The 18,965-nt window shown below is 43.5% G+C and overlaps 2 protein-coding genes across 3 annotated transcripts in view; both read left to right on the forward strand.

The window, feature by feature from the left end:
• The window catches only part of GPC6 (glypican 6), a 796,530-nt gene that overhangs the window by 580,687 nt on the left and 196,878 nt on the right, over positions 1–18,965 (forward strand). For both annotated transcript variants that reach the window (XM_081003110.1, XM_081003111.1), the window contains exon 4: positions 7,771–7,936. In XM_081003110.1, the coding sequence (XP_080859236.1) occupies positions 7,771–7,936 (166 nt within the window). The remainder of the gene's footprint in view (positions 1–7,770; positions 7,937–18,965) is intronic.
• On the forward strand, positions 16,863–18,530 carry LOC308474801 (uncharacterized protein). The gene is made up of 2 exons (XM_081001270.1): positions 16,863–17,103; positions 17,144–18,530. The coding sequence occupies exon 2, from the start codon at positions 17,317–17,319 to the stop codon at positions 18,436–18,438; it is 1,122 nt and encodes a 373-aa protein (XP_080857396.1). The 5' UTR covers positions 16,863–17,103; positions 17,144–17,316; the 3' UTR covers positions 18,439–18,530.

Genomic DNA, 18,965 nt, shown 5'->3' on the forward strand with positions numbered 1-18,965 from the left:
GAGGCCTAGCTGTCGGCTGTTGAGTTTTCTGTTTTGAACGTTTCAGAACTCAAACGGTCTTCCAAAACGGATTACGTTCAAAAACCGAGGTACCACTGTATAAAGATGGCACCTGGTGAACCTCCCTGGAGAGAGGACTCCACAAATGGGCTGTTCTTGTGTTGCCACTCTCCAGACCGCTTGTGGAGGGGGCACACAAAGAAGGGCCTCAGATAGTGATTGCAGAGTCTGGGGTGGTTCATATGGGAGAGTCGATCCTTGAGGTAGTGCAGCTTCATAGATCGAAACCAGCACTTTGAATCGAGCCTGGAAACTGTCACAGCGCTGTTGACAAGGAATATCCAGAGTGAGGAACTAACTCTTTTTTGTGAAAAATACAATTGCAAGTTAGAAAAGGCATGTACATCAGTCCTGTGTCTCTTGGCTGCTCTTAGGTGTGCACTGAATAAGGCAGTTGCAGCAAGAGAGAGGGCCTGCCCACGACTCCACACCAGCCTGATCTCTCTCTTCTCCCTCCCACAACTGTTCTCCAATCCTGCAGATTCTCCTTCCTCTGACTCTTATCTCCTGGCTGTTACAGGCTCCCCCAGGCATACAAGGCTTTAGCTATGGGAGAAGCAAGAACCTCTTTGGAGTGTTAGTGCTGTTAGCCTCTCCATCGTAGGCTCAGGTTGTGGAAATAAACCTTATATCATAGAGACACTTCAGTCTCTGCTGTGCCTCATTGTCAAAAGAAAACATAGAGCCTGGGTAAAGCATGCCTGGAACTCCCTGGAATCTCACAGAGCTCAGAGACTGGGGATGGCATGTAACAGTATTTTAGTATTTGTGAATTAGCATCAGAAATGTATGCCAAATAGGAATAGCTTGTTTCTAAGCTGAGAAGCTTTTGCCTACGTAGAATAAACACCTTCCTTAAAGAAAGAAGCACCTTATTTAATAACATCTTTTAAATAACAACACCTGGTTTATTTTTATTCATATAAATAGGGCAGGTTTTATGGTTGAGGCTATGCTGGCTATATGAAAGTCATGTAAAAGAGAAAATTTAAAAGTGCCTTGTATTAAATGGCGCATTCATAAGAATTTAGAGTGTTTATAGTACGCATGCAGCCACACTCGGTCACGATTACATTTGAGTGAGCTGGGTGGGGGGAACTAATGCAAAAACCTATTATTCTCAAGACACATCTTAGAGCCAGGAGATTCTTAAACAAAGCGCTGGGACTATCAAAAGAAAAACAGTGGTGGTGGTGAACATTATGGTGGTAGAAACCAGTACACCAAAGTAGAAAAAGTCGGGCCACACATTGAATGAAATGTGGTGAATTCTATTGCCCCTTCGTTTACTTGAATCAGGCTTGGATTGGGGAAGCCAATTTGCTGGTGGCAGTAGACGCAATTGCCTATGGTTGCAGAATGCAATTTGTTCACTAATAATTATTAGATATATTTGGTATGTTTCATTCATTTCTCAGAGCTGGTTCACAAACACGTGTAGATCAACGGATCCCTTGTCATTTCATTATTCAATGTCTGGCGTGTGTGAACTGTCTACATTGAAAAGCACTTTCCTGAACTAAGGCTGACACCCTATGTGGCTCCCCAAGCAATTTTTCTGCCCTCCCCCCCAAGCTACAACTGATTTTGGCAACAATGAATGGCGCATGGAGGGGAAATTAAGTACCGTATTTTTTGCTCCATAAGACGCACTTTTTTCCTCCTAAAAAGTAAGGGGAAATGTGTGTGTGTTGTGCATCTTATGGAGCAAATGCAGGCTGTGCAGCTATAGCTGAAGCCAGCACAGCGAGAGGGAGAGTTGCGCAGCGCCTCTTGTTGTGCTGCTTTCCCAGCAAAGTGGGAGGAGGGACGGAAGGGGGCCCTTATGGAGCCCCTTCCATCCCTCATCCTGCTTCGCTGGGAAGCCAGCAACTTGCTCTGGCTTTTCAGGGAGGTGGGAGAACAGACGGAGAGCAGCCCATCAGTCCCTTCTCCCACCAGCCAGCAAGAGCTGCTCTATCTTTAAAGAGCCGTGCCGAGCGAGCGTTTCTGCAGCTCTTGCTGGCTTTTCTTGTTTTCCTCCTCTAAAAACTTGGTGCATCTTATGGTCGGCTGCATCTTATAGAGCGAAAATACGGTATATGTCTTGTTTAGGTGGGCAGACTGACTTCTAGTCACAGCTCAATCTGGCATGTAGTTGCCAGAGAGTCAAAAAATGTTGTGAGCATTGCCTTCAGGCCAAAAACGTTTGCCTCCTCTGACCTGAGGGGATCAGATAGGTCCATCTTTGGTATGTGATCTGTCAGGGTTCATTCACAATCACAATTCATGACTTGATATGACTATCAACAAGCACGCAGCATGAGCGTCTCCTTCGTTAACCCGGCAGTAAAGACAGGCAGATTGAGATACAGAAAGTATTGCCGTACAAGGTGGGGGAAGGGGTCCTAAAATACAAAGAAAATACTTTTGTACGTTCCTGAGTCCAGATTGCCAAAAACAAAAAAATGCAGTTGAAGTGTGCTTGCTTAGCATTATTAACACTCATCCCAGAGCAAGGCTATTTCAGACTACAGTCATTGTCCCATGGGTTGAGCATATGCTAAATATTTGATCAGCAACAGCATGTGTAAAGAAGAGAGGCTGCTCAGGAGAGCCTCTCACCAACACCACTCCTTCTTGGGTGTAAAAATATAATTTGTTGGCTTATATCGCATAATTAATAGCTTGGGCACTGGCTCTACCCAGTGCTTCTGTGACCCTTTCTGTCTTATTCACACATCACCTGGCATTGGTCTTATTGGTAATGAGGGAAAATGTTTCTTTACTAGAGTTTCTTCATATTTACAAAGATGGCTTCCGCTTCTATCCCTACATGGTGGGAGTGATTTTCGTGACTGCTTCATACAGGAAGGAAGAAGAGAGATTGAGAGAGCAAGAGGGACGGTGCTTAGAGGTTTAGTGGGAAACCACACAGTATGTTTCCCCCTGACTATCTTCTAGTCTCAATCCTGCCCTCTACTGACTGGAGGCCATAAGCCTGTTCTCTGTTCCAAAGGAAGTCCCATTGAGTTGAAAAGGGCTTCCTCCATAGTTAAGTGGATATAAGACTTCAGCCGTCACTGATTTCAGCTTTCAGTGGATGATGACCACTATGTTGGGTACAATATTATGCAGCAAATAATGGCATTTGTAACCATAATGAGAAGTTCTTTTTTATAGTATATATCCTCAGATGGTGCTTATACCATTGCAGGCAAATGAGCACTGTTGTTGGCACCTATTCCTCCCTTTTAATTCAAGCAGAGAGAGATATAACTATCCTTGAAAAACCATTCACATGCTGTTACAAATATTCAGTGTGTTGCCATTTATGTTCATATTCAGAGCAACACTTCTTGTAGGTCTCTTACAGTGATGGTGCGTGGTTCTTGACCATCTACATCAAAAGAACTACAAGCCAAATGCTACACCCAGATGCTATAGGTTAGAGAATATGATATCTGTGTGATGCCATAAATGCATATAACATCACATACTGCAAAGTTAATTGTGACAGAACACAAGTCTTTACTTGCCAGTCTGGCAATCCTTCCCTGTTTCCTTCCCTGATAGAAGTAGAAAGAGTGTTGGCATTTCTACTGGACATTAGGACAATTTGCTATTGCACTCTAAGAATACTGTCCTAGGGTTTAAACCTACCCATCTGAGAAGCTCTTGTCTCATGACATTCAAGGGTTTAAACCTACCCATCTGAGAAGCTCTTGTCTCATGACATTCAAGGTTAAAGCCTGAGTTACATGAAGATTGTTGGAAAGAGGGATATGATGTTCACTAAAGTGAAAACTTCTGATACCACTGAATTATCTGATGATAAGTGTTTTTAGTTATCCAGACTGACATTGATGGTCTGAGAATTATGCCCCCCAAGTTTTAAATCCCCCAAAAGCTGTAGCGTGTGGTCTTTGCAGAAAATTGGGTAAGCAGTGCCAACATTACTTGTCTGAGTTTACTACACTTTTAAACATTACCTTGCTTTTGACTCCACATTTGACTAAAGAGGAAGTCCCCCTGCTTTCCTGTACTATAGTCGCTTGTCAACAATTGGTTGCCTTAGTTCTTAAATGATTGTGTTGCCCATTTGCTCTCTGCCTTAGGAATCCACCATTCTCCATCCCTCTTGGTTTTCTTAACATTATCTTATCTAGAGTTTTGATCACTTTGCCATAACATTGGTGAGGATAGTGCTTCCTAAGCATGACCACTCAGAAGCAACTCCAGTTGAATTCAAGGGGACATTAGCTTGTTTGTGTTCATCCTAAACATACCTGCACTGGTGATGTCAGTAGTAGTAGGGTTTTTTCCCCCCATTCTCCTAGGCTGAAGAAAGAAAGGATACTTAAGCAGCAACTACATATAGCTGAAATATGGTTGCATATAAGACTTACATCACACATACCATTTTTAAATGTGTACCCCTTTTGGAGGGGAGGGCGTACACCTAAAATTTTAAAATATGAATGCAACTTAGGCGGTATTTGGAAGCATGTACATGTGCTCATTTTGACTGAACTCTAGCCAGTAAGCCCAGTGTTGTAACATTGAGTGTATACTGTGAAAGGAGTTAGTCGAGTCACTGACTGATACACCAAATGTCATTCACACCACAATGGGCTCATTTGGGTGGAGCAGGACACAAGCAAGGTCATTGTTCAATTACACCAGTGCAACTTGAGGAGACCAGGACTAATAAAGCGAGCGAGCTGGAAATTGTGAAGGGAGAAGCTTTCTTGTATACTGCAAAATTGAAACTCTCAGTTACATGTTGGGAGACGAGAACAGCATCTCCCCTTTGAAAGTCGGGGATTAGCCGTGCAAGATGAAAGAGGAACGTTTCTCTAGATCAGACCCTAGTTGCTCCACAGCATAGAAAATGGCAAGTCTGATAAGTCGTGGTGCAGCTTGTTAAACGAAAGCAGCAATAACAAACTGAACGTGGGAGAGATAAGCGATCATCAATGTGAAAATGAAAATGTTGTGTCAAGCAGAGAGCAAATTCGGTTTTAAAAGAAAAAGAAGATAGGGACTTCTTTTTTTCAGAACATCATTATTTGTTAAATGGCATGGCTTTCCCTAATATTTGCAGAACAGTCAGCGGGAAGCGACTGCATTCTGCTAAGATAATGAGTGAAAGAAACACAGGGAGCATATGGAGCAGAAGGGATGATTGGGTAACCCAGTAAACACAAACCAAAATAGGTTCAATATTGTCGGAAAGGGACTGTGGCTGAGCTTTATGGTTCCCCAAAACAGAAATGTAGATGATAACATTGAATGTGCTAATTCTCTCTGTGTGTGAGAGAGAGAGACATGAGAGACATTTATGAAATTATGCATGGCATGGAGACAGTGGATAGAGGGGTGGAAATTCTCCATCTCATACAAGAACCCGTGGACATCCAATAAAATGGAACGTTGGAATATTTAGAACAGATAAAAGAAAGTAATCCTTCATGCAGTGTGTGGTTATACTTTGGGGCTTGCTCCTGATGGCCACCAACTTGGATGCCTTTTCCAGGTAACTAGACAAATTCATAGAGGACAAGGCTATCAGCAGCTACTAGCCACAATGCTTGGCACCTCCAAAGTCAGAGGCAATATGCCTCTGAATACCAGCTGATGGGAATTGCAGGTGGGTAAAGTGCTCTTGCACGCATTCCAGTTTGCAGGCCCACACAGGATATCTGGTTGACCACAGAGGATGCTAGACTAGATGGGTCGTTGGCCTGATCCAGTGGGTTTGCTTTACATTCTCATATTCCAATGGTACCCCCCCCCTTAAAAGCCAACATAGGGCTGGTTCACAGCACTCCTTTAGCCATGTTTTATCCAAGGGCCAGATAGAGGGACAGGGGACTCTTAATTTAGCCGAAAGAGCTGAGCTGCTCACTTGAAAGCTAACAGCACATGCTTAACTCAGCACATAGTCGCTTCTGTCACTGTGTTTAGCCCTGAATAATTTAATAAGACCTTGGAAATGGAGACTGCTGCTTCCATCCAGAGCTTTTTAACCAAAGGGTTGAAGCAGGGACCTGTAGCCACAGTTGTTGCCTGAAATTCAGAAGGAAGACCTTTCTCGTTGTAGTGAGGTGACACAAACTCTTCATTTCTTGACCAGCAGGGGTTCCAGCTCCTGGGGACTGAGCACTGTTGCCCCCCCCCATATTTTAGGAGTTGGGGTTGGGGGTCCCAATATCCCCAAAGCACAGAGGCAAAGCGCAGAGCCGAGCATGGCATAGCTTCAGTGGCCAGCTCCTTCTCCTGCCATGGAGGAGGAGGAGAGTCAAAGCAGCCTCCCACCGGGTGTTGTTGTAATTATGTATTGATTTACACTTTATTGTGAGCCACTTCGGGCATATTTATATGAAAAGGGCAAAGTGCAAGTTGGAATAACAATAACAACAACAAATAGGGTGTTGACAAGGTGCTACCACTTTTATTGCTAAAGGCTATAGCAAGCAGAAACTCAGAACAGCTTTTCCTGGCAGGAAGATGCAATGATGGACTAAAGTACATCTGTTGATATTTGCCTTCTATGTGGGCTTGTAAGTTTTGGGTGATAATTTTTGAGTTGCCCTTTAAAAAAAAAAAAAAAGTCACAGAACCACTTCCCACTGAGGAGGAGGAAACCTTGTTACAGGGTGGCGAAACCAGCTAAGGTTGATCACCAAAGATGGGGAAATTGTCCACAAGATTTCCCAAGGAATTCATTCCTTGTATAAACTGAAATGATCCGCTACTCTGAGATGAATGTGAGGATCGGAATGTTGTTATCCATCTGCATATGAACTGACCCAGAGCCTGCACTTGTCATCTGAGACCTTTCTATATGTTCCCCATCCCAGAAAGGTTTGTAGGGTGGCAACAAGAGAAAGGGCCTTTTCTGAGTGTGGAATGCTCTCCCCAGAGAGAATTGCCTGGCACCATCACTACATGTCTTTAGTGCCAGGCAAAAATGCCTATGGCTATAAAACAATATTTGTCCTGTAAAAGTCTGGGGAAGAGGACTGTTATTATATTTTATTAGGCTGTCTGTCAGTACGCTTTTTATTATGTTTTTATTATTGATGTTCTATAATGTGTTTTTAAGATTGTACACTGCCCTGGGATCTTTTAATAAAGGACAGTATATAAATTGAAATTCATCATCATCATTATCATCATATATTGTTATGCTTCTTGAATGATCTGACATAATTCTCAACTAAAAGAAGAAAATCAAAATAAGTGTGTGTGTATAGTGTGCGTGCATATGTGTGTGCGTGTTTTCAGAGAAGATTTTTTAAAAATGTTTTTTAAATGCAAACTTTAGGATGAGGTATTTTCTAAAAAAACCATAGCTTAATGGGAAATGATGTAGAGTGAATACATAAAAAGAGGCTGTTCTATCCATCACTAACTGTCCATTCCTGCCAGCCTGCTGCTTCTTTATTAAAGCAAATCTTTTGAAAAACTCCCTGTCTAAATATCACAGGTGTCAACTGGTGTGTGTGTGTGTCCTTTGAATCGTTGATATCTATACTAGCTTAAATAATTGGAAGATAAGTAATGGTTCCACCAAAAGTTATTATTAAGCACTAAACAATTGTCATGCAGTGTCAGTTGTGGTTTTGTTGCCCGAGGGCTGCATTTTTTCACCTACCAGGTCTCTGGATAGACACAGGAAATTGACTTCCTTTGTTTTCTTTTTCCTGCCCTTAAACTCTGCAGGTCAGCCCTACCCCGGGATGCATCCGAGCCCTAATGAAGATGTTGTACTGCCCTTACTGCCGGGGACTTCCCACTGTGAAACCTTGCAACAACTATTGCCTCAACGTAATGAAGGGCTGCCTTGCAAACCAAGCTGATTTGGATACCGAATGGAATCTCTTCGTAGGTAAGAACAGTTGGAGGGGAAGGGAGGGGAGGAGGCGGCGGGAGGAAGCCATTAATCTATATAACTCCGTGAGAAGTTCAGAAAAGTTCAGCATTTGCTAAATTGAAAACGGGACATAGTGACTGCATGCCTTCGTTTGGTTGTCACTCACACTCTCCGATCAAAGTTTCTGCGGTTTATAGGGGACGATCATTGTTCCGCCTTGGAGCTGTTTTCATTAAATCTCTCTCAGTGTCACACTGTCATGTGATGTTGAAATTCCTAAGCTAAATTCGTAGGTGTGTGAGAGAGTGAGAGAGAAAAAGAGAGAGAGAGAGAGGGGGGGGGGCATATTGCAAATGTTTGGGTTGGGTTTGTGGTAACAAGCCTAGCAGTAGAGAAAAACTGTGTGAGAGAGTATGCTTTGTGTTAAAGCTATCCTGCTTCAAGCTGATCTGCAAATATGAAGGCAGCACAATCCTTGGTTCATTTTTTCCCTGAGTCAAGTATGATTGGGGGAATGAAATGCTCTGAGAACCATCGATGTGACAGGCAAAACTATCAGCCCCATAACTCGAGTTAAAAATATGCCAAATTCTCTCCTTCCATGCTCAGAATAATAATAAGGCCTCATGCTGATACATAAATAAGAAAACGGGAAACTTCATTTCAGATAGGTGGCCATTCTGCTGCAAGTCAATTTAGGTAGCTCTGTGTCTTCCCGGAAGATTTTTGTTTTGCCTACCATCCAGAAATCATTGGTGGGAAGAGGAGATGCCCAGCTTCTAAACAACAAAATGTAACCATAATAAAGATAATGAGGAAAAGGGAACAAAAAGAAGTTGATCTGAAAGTCGTCTTTGCCTGACTGAGTGCCACTACAGGGTGATAAGTTTTGGGTTTCTTAAAATAAAATATAAAAAGCACCGTATTAGTGAAACAAAGCAAATATCTGATGTCTTCCCATTCAAAAAAAAAGCCCATTGGGTGTCGAGTGATTTTCTTCCCCTTGTCACAAAAAAAGCAATTAATTTTCTTGAAGTGCCTATTTCATCTTTCTGCCTCCTTTTGAAATAATTCCCTTTCACTGAATACCTTGGAAGAAAACAAACGCACAATGAGCAATGAGGCAGAACTCTGCTGTGAAGGACAAGCAAAAATGTAGAAGAGCTCTTCACATCTTAATTCTGGCAGAAAACACACCCAAGTGGACTTGTATTGTTATGCTGGGTTTGTAGACTGTGTAGAAACTACAGGGGGCTGGATGAAAAATGGAACAGAGAGAAGGCACATTGAGGAACATATATAGAATATACTTTGAAAAGGTACTTGAGGGAGAAATGACCGTGATGAGTCGAGATGTGTTTACATTCTTAGCTATCCCAAGATACACCCTTCCTGGACACATATCATTATGTAAAGTGAATTGCATGAGATTGAATAACCAGAGGGAAATCGGCACACTTCTCTGTCATCCAATAACAAATTATTTCATTGATAATAAGCAGGGTCAATATGAAGTTTTCACCACACTAGACAAAAGACTATAAAAGTGTCCAGCCCACTCAGTTACAATCACATGGAGGGGAAGAACAGGGTTGTGACCATAGACACATTGTTGTCATGGCCCCAGCACCAACCACATTTTTGGGGGCACAAATATAGAACTATAGAATGAAAAGGTGTTGTATGTGTAAAGGCTCCACCCTCCCCCATAATGTGGAACCTAATCTAATCTAGTACTAAAGAGAGTCAGCAAATGAGTGTGTATGCATGCATTCACGCCATCATTACATGTGGTTTTGTAATTTATTTTTAAAAAACCCCCGAATGACTGGAGCTGATGGTTGGATGAATAAATGAGTTTGTACACTATAGATAGGGTAGTGGTGTTTCTACCGTATATTTTTTTCTTTTAAAAAAATGAATGTAAGAATACTTTCTAGTACTAATATATAACACACAATATAATATCGCTAGATACTGTAAAATACTATAATAATGTATAATGCATAACTTTGTTATTTACTGCTATCGTTAAACGTCCTTCTCCACATACAACCTCCTAAAATAATGTCTTCCTTATCATTTCATTTTAGCAGTGCAAATAGTTTCATGATAAACCTTTGTTTCCTATGTTGCAAATGTGGGGGGGGGGGGGTTTCAAGCTGTTCCTTTTTCTGCCTTCTTTCCCTCAACCATTCCATTTAAAACTTTTGAAGAGTGTGCTACATTTTTACACAACCATTTTCCTGATGCTGGAACTGTCAGGCTTGAGGTTTATGTAAGAGTCTTGTTTGCCTGGTGTGTACATTTTGGGATTACCCATGATGAGCAGTGAGTTCCCAGGTACACACCCAACAGAAAAGATCACAGATATAAATTTAATTAATTAATTGGCAGTATATTTGGGAGGGGTTTTCGTACAACGGTGCCTGCTTCTGTAGGGCAAATGGAATGGATGAAACAGATTTGCTGGTTGAACAAAGTGTATCTGAATTTTAATGCTGGGGTACCAAGGAACCAAATGCAACTCCACTCCCTTATGGGTTTTCCCAATTATTCCTTAAGGCACCGTGTAAGCCAGGGGTTGTCAACCTGGTCCCTACTGCCCACTAGTGGACATTTCAGGATTCTAGGTGGGCACTAGGTGGTTCTACAGCACAAGCTGAATCCTCCTTCCATTGAGCACCAGTGGGTGGTAAGGAAATTTTTACCATCAAGAAAGATGCATTTAGTGGGCGGTAGGTATAAAAAGGTTGACTACCCCGGTGTAAACTGATGGTATAATAAAAATAATATTTTGTCCGATGCAAAATATCTCATTGAGTATTAAGAAAGATAACTTTGTAGTAAGGCAACGTGGTGTGTTTTTTTCCTATTGGGAAAAGGAATTCTGTATAATCATACATTCGGCAGGTTTTCAAAAGAGGGGGAAAAAATCATAGCTCACCTTGAGGATTGAACTGCAAGCAGGCTACTTCTGTCAGACAGCTGTCAAGCCTCTTCTAATAACAAACACCATATGCAATTCCCTTCATACAAAACACTACATAACTTTTACTAGCCAAATTAAAATGAAAAAGCAGAAATATGCAGCACCACTGAGCTATGAAAGATTGGATAGGCTGCATGAGCGATTTTACCTCTGGAGCTTGTGTCGAGAACCATGCATGAAGAAAATAATATATAACGTTGTGCATTAGTAGTCTTTGCTTAGGTAAATGTGACTGAATGTTTTATTCCCCCCTCCCTTCATTCTACTTTTTCTTTGTATGTACCAAAACCTAAGTTGAAAATAAGTGGGGGAGGGATTTTTTCAGATAGCTTTACTTCCAATTATTGGAAAAGCTGCTGCCACACCAGCCTTGCAAGCTTTCCCACTTCTCCTTTCGTATAGATTTTCTGTCCTCATATGGCAGTGGGTAGATAATTTATGGTGCCCTCCTGATGTTGTAGGACTACAACTTCCATCATCCCTGACCACTGATGATCAGGAGGTTTGGGCTGATGGGACTTTCATCAACAGAAATATAGTGTCCAGGTCAAGTGAAGTAATAGCCCTGCGCTATGCTGCCTTGGTCAGAGACCACACCTGGAATACTGTGTCCAGTTCTGGGCATCACAAAAAGGATATTGACACACTGGAATGTGTGCTGAGGAGGGCAACCACGATGATCAAGGGTCTGGAAGCCAAGCCTTATGAGGAATGGTTGAAGGAGCAGGGTGATGTTTAACCTGGTAAAGAGGAGACACTGAGGAGATATGATTGCCATCTTCAAATATCTAAAGGGCTGTCATGCGAAAGATGGAGCAAGCTTGTTTTCGCCTGCTCTGGAGAATATGACTCAAACCAATGGATTCAAGTTACAAGGTGATGGACTCTCCTTCCCAGAGTGTTTTTAAGCAGAAGTTGGATGGCCATTTGTCATGTAGTATCTAATTGAGATTCCTGGACCAGATGACAATTCTACAATTCTACCTGCAGGGCACCATGTTGAAAACCCCATCATATGATCTACCAAGCCAGGAACACGTGAAGTTCTGTATAAGGTGATTGTGGAAAATTGACCTGTTATCAAAATCATTTGCCAAGCCTATGGATTTCAGTGGGTTTACTCTAAGTATGACTTAACTGGATACAAGCAGATGTGTATATAAACCTTCTGGATAATTTGTATCTGCCTTAGGCCACTCTTAAGTGCCGTGACTGCCAGCCATTGTTTGCAGGCTACAAAGAATCCCAAGAATTGTAGTTTGAGGATGTTTGACATTACTGCTGCAATTTTATCCTGCTCAGAATGCATTTTCAGCTTCAGCAACACTAGCCTCCCTTCCTTCAAATTTAGCATATAACTTTGTCACCAAAACAACCCCAGGGACTTAAAAGCAAGAAATCCTATCCTTCCAGGCTCAATGCTTAGAGAGCTTGTTTCAAAATGACCTTTCTTAGCTTGAGAATGGATGCCTCATCTCAGAATAAGCCTTGCTAATATGCTTTTCACAAGTTCTCCCTCTCTTATCTCCAGTATGTTGATTGGTCCATGTCACAAGAAGTGGGTGGTCAGCCATTTGCAATCCTGAAGGTCTTTCCCTCCTAACATGTTTCCCAAGAGATTCAGAATCACTCTGGGCTGCTTTGGAAGAAACTGATGATATGGGAGGTTCTTGCTTCTATGTCTCTTGAAGGACAGGAGTTTATTTCTCCTTCTTTGCCCTTTAGTGGTAGACTTTAAAACCTGCAACTCAAGCAAATATGTACCTTACCACTGGAATAAAGAGTGTTTTAGCAACAATGTGTTTTCATTTATTCTTGAATTCTGGAACTGAAGTGAGAGGAGTCCTATTCACACAAAGCTTCATTGGAGGAAACCATTTTTTCCTTGTTCTTCCTTCTCTCTGAAGCTTCCTGTGCCTCATTGAAAAGCTACTTCTGATGGTTAGTGGACCTCTGGAAGAGAATGGGAGATCACGCCTGGGGAAGGGGGAAATCGGTGAAAATCATCCTTCCCATTTCTTCTGATAAGAATGTTAGTCAGATTCCCTTCTGTGAATGTCTGGATCCAACTCCATGTGGTCTAATTTCCTAATAATACCATTGTATCTATTACATTAAATTGCCTCTGAATTCCAGCTTTCTTAGATGCTCTGCTGTGCTACATTCTACTAAGAGGCAGATATTTTGGTTTTATAAGAAACACTAAGGCTGAGTACACACCATGCAGTTAAAATGCATTCAGAGCATATGCACCCCAATGAATCTTGGGAGCTGTACCTTAATCCTCACAGAGCTACAATTCCCAGCACCTTTAGCATACTAGAGACCTTGTGTCCCCCACAGGGAAAGGTACTGACATTCCTTCTTAGAATTTTCCAGCCACCTCACCTGTTCCTCTACAATTGCCGCGGTTCTCTGGTGAGCAATAATAGCTATTAAACCAGTTTAACAGCACAATTCTGTGTATGGCTACTGAGAAATAAGCCTCATTGAGTTCAATGGAGCTTACTTCCAGGTTAGTGTTTATAAGTTGGCAACCTAACTCTGCAATGTGCTGAGTGTTTGTGAAAGAAAGAGCAACAATAAACACAGACATGGCCTCCAAGAAACAATTATAAAATCATTTCCCCTAAAAGAATTTCAGGGCATGAGAGATGTATTTCAAAGCATGTCAGTCATTTTGGCTCTGAAGGGCTCTCCCAAGATGATTTCAAATGTCACATTTGCCATGTTGCATTGTCAGTCACAGTGAGGTAAATCTGGGGCCTTTGCAGATGATTTTTATCGAACAAGAAATGTGCACTTGTTACTCAAGTTTTGTACATGATCCAATCCCCCCACCCACCCAAATCTCCTAGTTGCTACAGAGAAATTGCCTGAAATGAAGAACCCAAAACAATCCATTTTACAGTTATTCTGAATGTGCTGGTGGGTTCTTCGCAGCTCCATGTCAGACTTCAGGAGGAAGCTAATTGGTCAATTTCTGGTCCCTGCCACTTTTGTATGAGATCACCACGCTTGGTCTCTGTCCAGAATCTGACTATGCACTTATAGCCTTCTCCTCAGTCAACTATGTGTCCCCCGCAGAGAGCAGAAGAGGCCCATCGGAACCCACTGGAAACCTCCCCAGAATCATTCAACTCTTCCATCTCCTCCCACCCTTCCTCCTGATCCAACCACCCCTCCAGTTGGACTACAACTCCCATCAGCCCCTGGGGGGATGTTAAACATTCTACTCCATCTCTACAATCTGGAGGCAACTTCAGAAGGGAGAGGAGAAACATTTCTTCCTTTCCGCCATCAGATTTTTGTTGGTGGCAGCGACATTATCTCATCCCAAGAGTAGTGGGCAGAATTTGCACCACCACAAAGAGAGGTAGGCTATGCCAGTAATGTCAGGTAATAGCTGAACTATATTTTGTTTTCTCATTGCCATGTCAGGAAGCATCTGAGATCTTACCCCACTTCAAGATGTCACCTACATCTCCTATATAGATGTGGTTAATTCACAGAGGTGCCAATATTTGGTTCTGATAATGAGTCCATTGTGTAACTGTCAATAGAAAATTTGCTTTCAATAGCATAAGTGTTCATATGTAGCGGGAGGCTGTAGCTACATTTTGATTCATTGGTTAATTATTTTTTGTTACAATTATTTTTCTCATTTGTTTTATCCTTCCTTGAAGCAGTCTTGTAGGAAAGGGGGAGGGGTATCAACAGCTCAGTGGGAAAAGATGTGAATGCTCTAGCTCATCAGTCTCATTCCCAAGAGTTTCAAGTAATTTATTTTAAAATGGATGATTATGTTTTGGAAACACTTCTTTTTTCATTTGCTTACAAATCAAAATGCTGACATTTTGCAATTATGAATTATCCCTAAATTGCCTTGCATTTCAAGGATAGTGCTTGAAGCAACATCTACAAACTAAAGTGGCTTAGCATTTACTTTTTCTTTGTTTTTTAGTTTGCTACTTTGCTGTGTATTAATGGCTGAAAATGGGTATCGGCATCCTGGCCTTGCCTATGACAAGTAGGAAGTTTCAGTGACAGTGAGAAGATTGGATATGTGATATATACAATACATAAATATTTGCAGACCCTTTGAGGATAAAATGGATGTTGTTCACCTATTGGGGAGGCTACTGTTGTGGATTTCATGCACTAATATATGTTGACTAATATATGCATTTTTATGCACACTTTATCCTGGTAAGTGCATTTGTGCACATTACTTGGCTGGAGAACTGCATTGCAAAATTCAGAGAAGTGCAAATTTCATAGGGCGGCTGAGTTTTGGTTCTTGTATTGTTTCAGAAACTGTAAATTAGGTAACCGAATCAAACTTCTCTTCTATCCCTACTCCCAGTAAAAATTGCAGCCTGAAGCACTCAAATGTCAGCCTTTGGGCCAGTTCAAGTTTCCAAGGTGTCTTCAAGGGCAGCCCCATGTAGAATACATTGCGGTAATCCAATCTGAGCTTGGAGCAGCGTGCCCTAGTCATCTCTGCCCAACAGGGGCTGCAGCTGGCGAACCAACTGGAGCTGAAAATTGGCACTCCTAGACCCTGAGGCCACTTGGGCCTCAAGTGTCAATGTTGAATCTAGGTGTACCCCCAGGCTACAAACTTGCTCCTTCTAGGGAAGTGCAATCCTGCCCAAAACAGTCTGTCTTCATACCTCCTGAACTCAGGAACTTGGAACTCTAAACATCTCTGTCTTTTCAAGATTCACTTTGTTTGTTGGCCCACACCCAGTCCATCAATGCATTCAAACTTCTGTCTAGCACCTTAGCTGCATCTCCAGATTCAGATGGAGCAGATCTGTGGCATAGATTCTCGCCAAGCTTCGCTTACTGTGATTCTGAATAGTCCTTCAACATTCTGGAAAGATTTGACTGGCTTGATGTGTGTGCAGGCAAAATAGCCATATTGGGAGTAAGCTCCCCACGAGGCATGTTTGGCTCAAGCCATTTACTTGGAAATGTCAGTTGGCCAAATTTTAACCTACTCTACAGTAATATGGAAGGGGAGATATTTTCTGTTAGGTTTGGAACTTAACAGGTTAAGTTGTTCCCATGATGCCTCAGCATTCTGACGTCAGCTTTCGAAGCTGGGAGAAGCTGGGAGGAGTTTACTCTCTTCCTCTCTGGTTCTTTGAGAGAGAAGGTCGCAGTTTGTCATGGCTGCGGTGAGCCCAGGAGTTCCCTGGGGAATGTCGGAATAAAGAACTGTAAATAGACAAACCGGGCTCTGTGTGTGTTTGTCGGAAGCTAAGTGAAGCTACGTGACAGTTTCGACGCTGTGTTAACTCTGCTGAGGCGTGACTGAGAGCTCGGAGCAGAGGCGCTGAGTGGAAGCGTGCCGGGCGGCCATAAAGAGCTAATTGGGGATCGCAAATCAATTAGCGGGGGTCACGTCAAACCAATCAATCAATTCCACAGGTTATGGACCCTTAATCACCGATCGTAAAAACTGTCACAGGAACGCTTTGAAGTTGCGGTTCAGAGCAACGGAAGTGCCGGAATGCGTTTGAAGTTGCGGCAGGAGGTGGTGAGATTTTTGCCTGTTGCTAGGAGGCAAAGGAGTAGCTGCGGAGCTAAGAGAGCAGCTGGAAAATCGTTTCTCCACGGAGAAGGGAGAGCCGGAGAAGCTGAAGCTGATTGTAAGTAAGCTTGGGCCCCTTGGGAGAACGGAAGACAATGGCAGGCAGCCAGGTCTTGGAGGACATTGCGTTTGGAAGGCTCACTCTAAGAAGTTGAGCAAGGGCTGTCTGGGGATGTGCTGCGTGTGCTGTGAAGCTTCAGCAGGAGACCAGAGCCCTGGAGAAGTATTGAGAAAAGCCTAAAGATGGCTGGTGCCCCTGTTCCTGATGTTTTAGCCTCAAGGAGTGCTAGTGAGCAGATCGGGGGGGCGAAGGATTCCAAAGGCAAGTGTAAAGGCTTGTCCACTGTGCGTGCTGGAGTGGAATGTCAACAAAGCAGGTTCCCAAAAAGCCGCAGTGGGAGCCAGGCCAGAGGGGGCGGAGCTGGCAAGGAGTGCTTTTCCGGAAGAAGGAGAAGGAGGCCAGCTGGGAGGAGCCCCGGGCAGTGTTTTTCCACTGGAGTTCGTGGTTGCTACGTGTGTAATGCAACGGGACACTTGCGTCGCTGCTGCCCATGGAGAGCGGAGACAGCTGGGCAGGAAGGTCCCAAGGTCAACCAGCTGAGTTCTCATGGGAACCAGTCTCGGAGAGGAGGCCAGCGTGGGAACGCAAGGGAAAGACGTGGTTCAGACGCTGGTGAGGGTTGTTTTCTTATCACTGCTTCTATGGCAACTGTGAAGAACAACTCCAGCCAGGACACGGTGACACGCTGAGTTTTGAATACTGCTGTTGGTCAGCACCTGCTAAGCGAGCCTGCTGGCGAAATGCGGAACTGCAGGGCTGTTTCAACAGGAACAACTGTGATGTTAGCAGACGGAATGAGAAAGTCGGTTTCTGGTGTGGCTAACATGTTTTTTTCTCCTTTACAGGAGGAGCTAGAGGTCTACGTTGTGCCGGGTCTGAATTGTTGTTTGTTATCTGTATCAGCTCTAATGAAGCAGGGATACAAAAATGACACCTGTTCCATTTTCAGAGGGGGGAAACAAGTGGCCAACGTGAAAAGGGGGCAGAACAATCTCTTTGTTCTGGAGTCACCTCTGGAGGGTGGTGGGAATGCTGGAAAAGCACAGGCGCAGTGTGCTAAGGTTCCCAGTCATGTGCAAAAGCTGCACAGGTGCACAAAAGGGTGTAAACTCCGGAAATGTGGGAGGTCCCTAGGGTGCAGGGCATGCAAGGGTGCACAGGTACATGGTTTTCCCGGGTTTGGGAGGGTAGCCAAAGAGCCCTTTGAGCTCTTTGAGGCAGGTGGTCCAAAGGTTCAGGAAATGATCTTCTGTGGATATGATCCTGCAACCAATGGGTGGAAGTTTGCATACCCAGAGGGTGATCAAACCAAGCTGCTGGTCAGTAAGCAGGCTGAGTTCTGTGAACAGGATGGGTGTTCAAGGCTCAGGGATGGTCCTGATTTTCTCTCAGAATGTCTGTCTGATTCTGAGGAGGAAAGGGAGCCAGAGGCTGATCCCGGTGATAGGGACCAGGTCCAGGATCAGGGTTCAGAACCCGGTGATGGGGACCAGGTCCAAGATCAGGGTTCAGGGCAGGTCTGGGCATCTCCAAAGGTTGTGAAAGGAGTGTCCAGGTGTGAGGCTTCATCTCCGGTTAGCGTAATGGAGAAAGCTCACAAACAGGGTGTCAAGTCAGAGGGGGAAGAGTCTGACGGAAAAGACACAACTGCTGGCCCAAATGGGTCAGTAGGGTATCAGGTCACAAGTGCGTGGAAAAGTGTCGCACAGTGTGATTCTGGGAGTGTTGAAGGGGTTCAACAGGTGCCTGGGAAAGATGCCGGGAAGTGGCATAAGGCAAAGGGAAAGGTGTTGAACTCAAAAAGGTCTTGTCAGAATGGTTTCGGCAAGAGGGGGTGTTGGGTTTGGAACTTAACAGGTTAAGTTGTTCCCATGATGCCTCAGCATTCTGACGTCAGCTTTCGAAGCTGGGAGGAGTTTACTCTCTTCCTCTCTGGTTCTTTGAGAGAGAAGGTCGCAGTTTGTCATGGCTGCGGTGAGCCCAGGAGTTCCCTGGGGAATGTCGGAATAAAGAACTGTAAATAGACAAACCGGGCTCTGTGTGTGTTTGTCGGAAGCTAAGTGAAGCTACGTGACAGTTTCGACGCTGTGTTAACTCTGCTGAGGCGTGACTGAGAGCTCGGAGCAGAGGCGCTGAGTGGAAGCGTGCCGGGCGGCCATAAAGAGCTAATTGGGGATCGCAAATCAATTAGCGGGGGTCACGTCAAACCAATCAATCAATTCCACATTTTCCACCCTGGTAATGAAAGGCTGGATTTTGTGTAACATTCTCGCTTCTTTGGAGACATGGGATATTGTGCCATTCAGAGCCAAGAGAATTGCCCAGGGTTGCAGTCTGTAAAACCATTTTCTGTTTAAATGTGCAGCTATATGTAATGGAACCATAACCC

Source organism: Podarcis pityusensis (assembly GCF_964106645.2).
Source record: "Podarcis pityusensis genome assembly, chromosome: 4".
NCBI lineage: Eukaryota > Metazoa > Chordata > Lepidosauria > Squamata > Lacertidae > Podarcis > Podarcis pityusensis.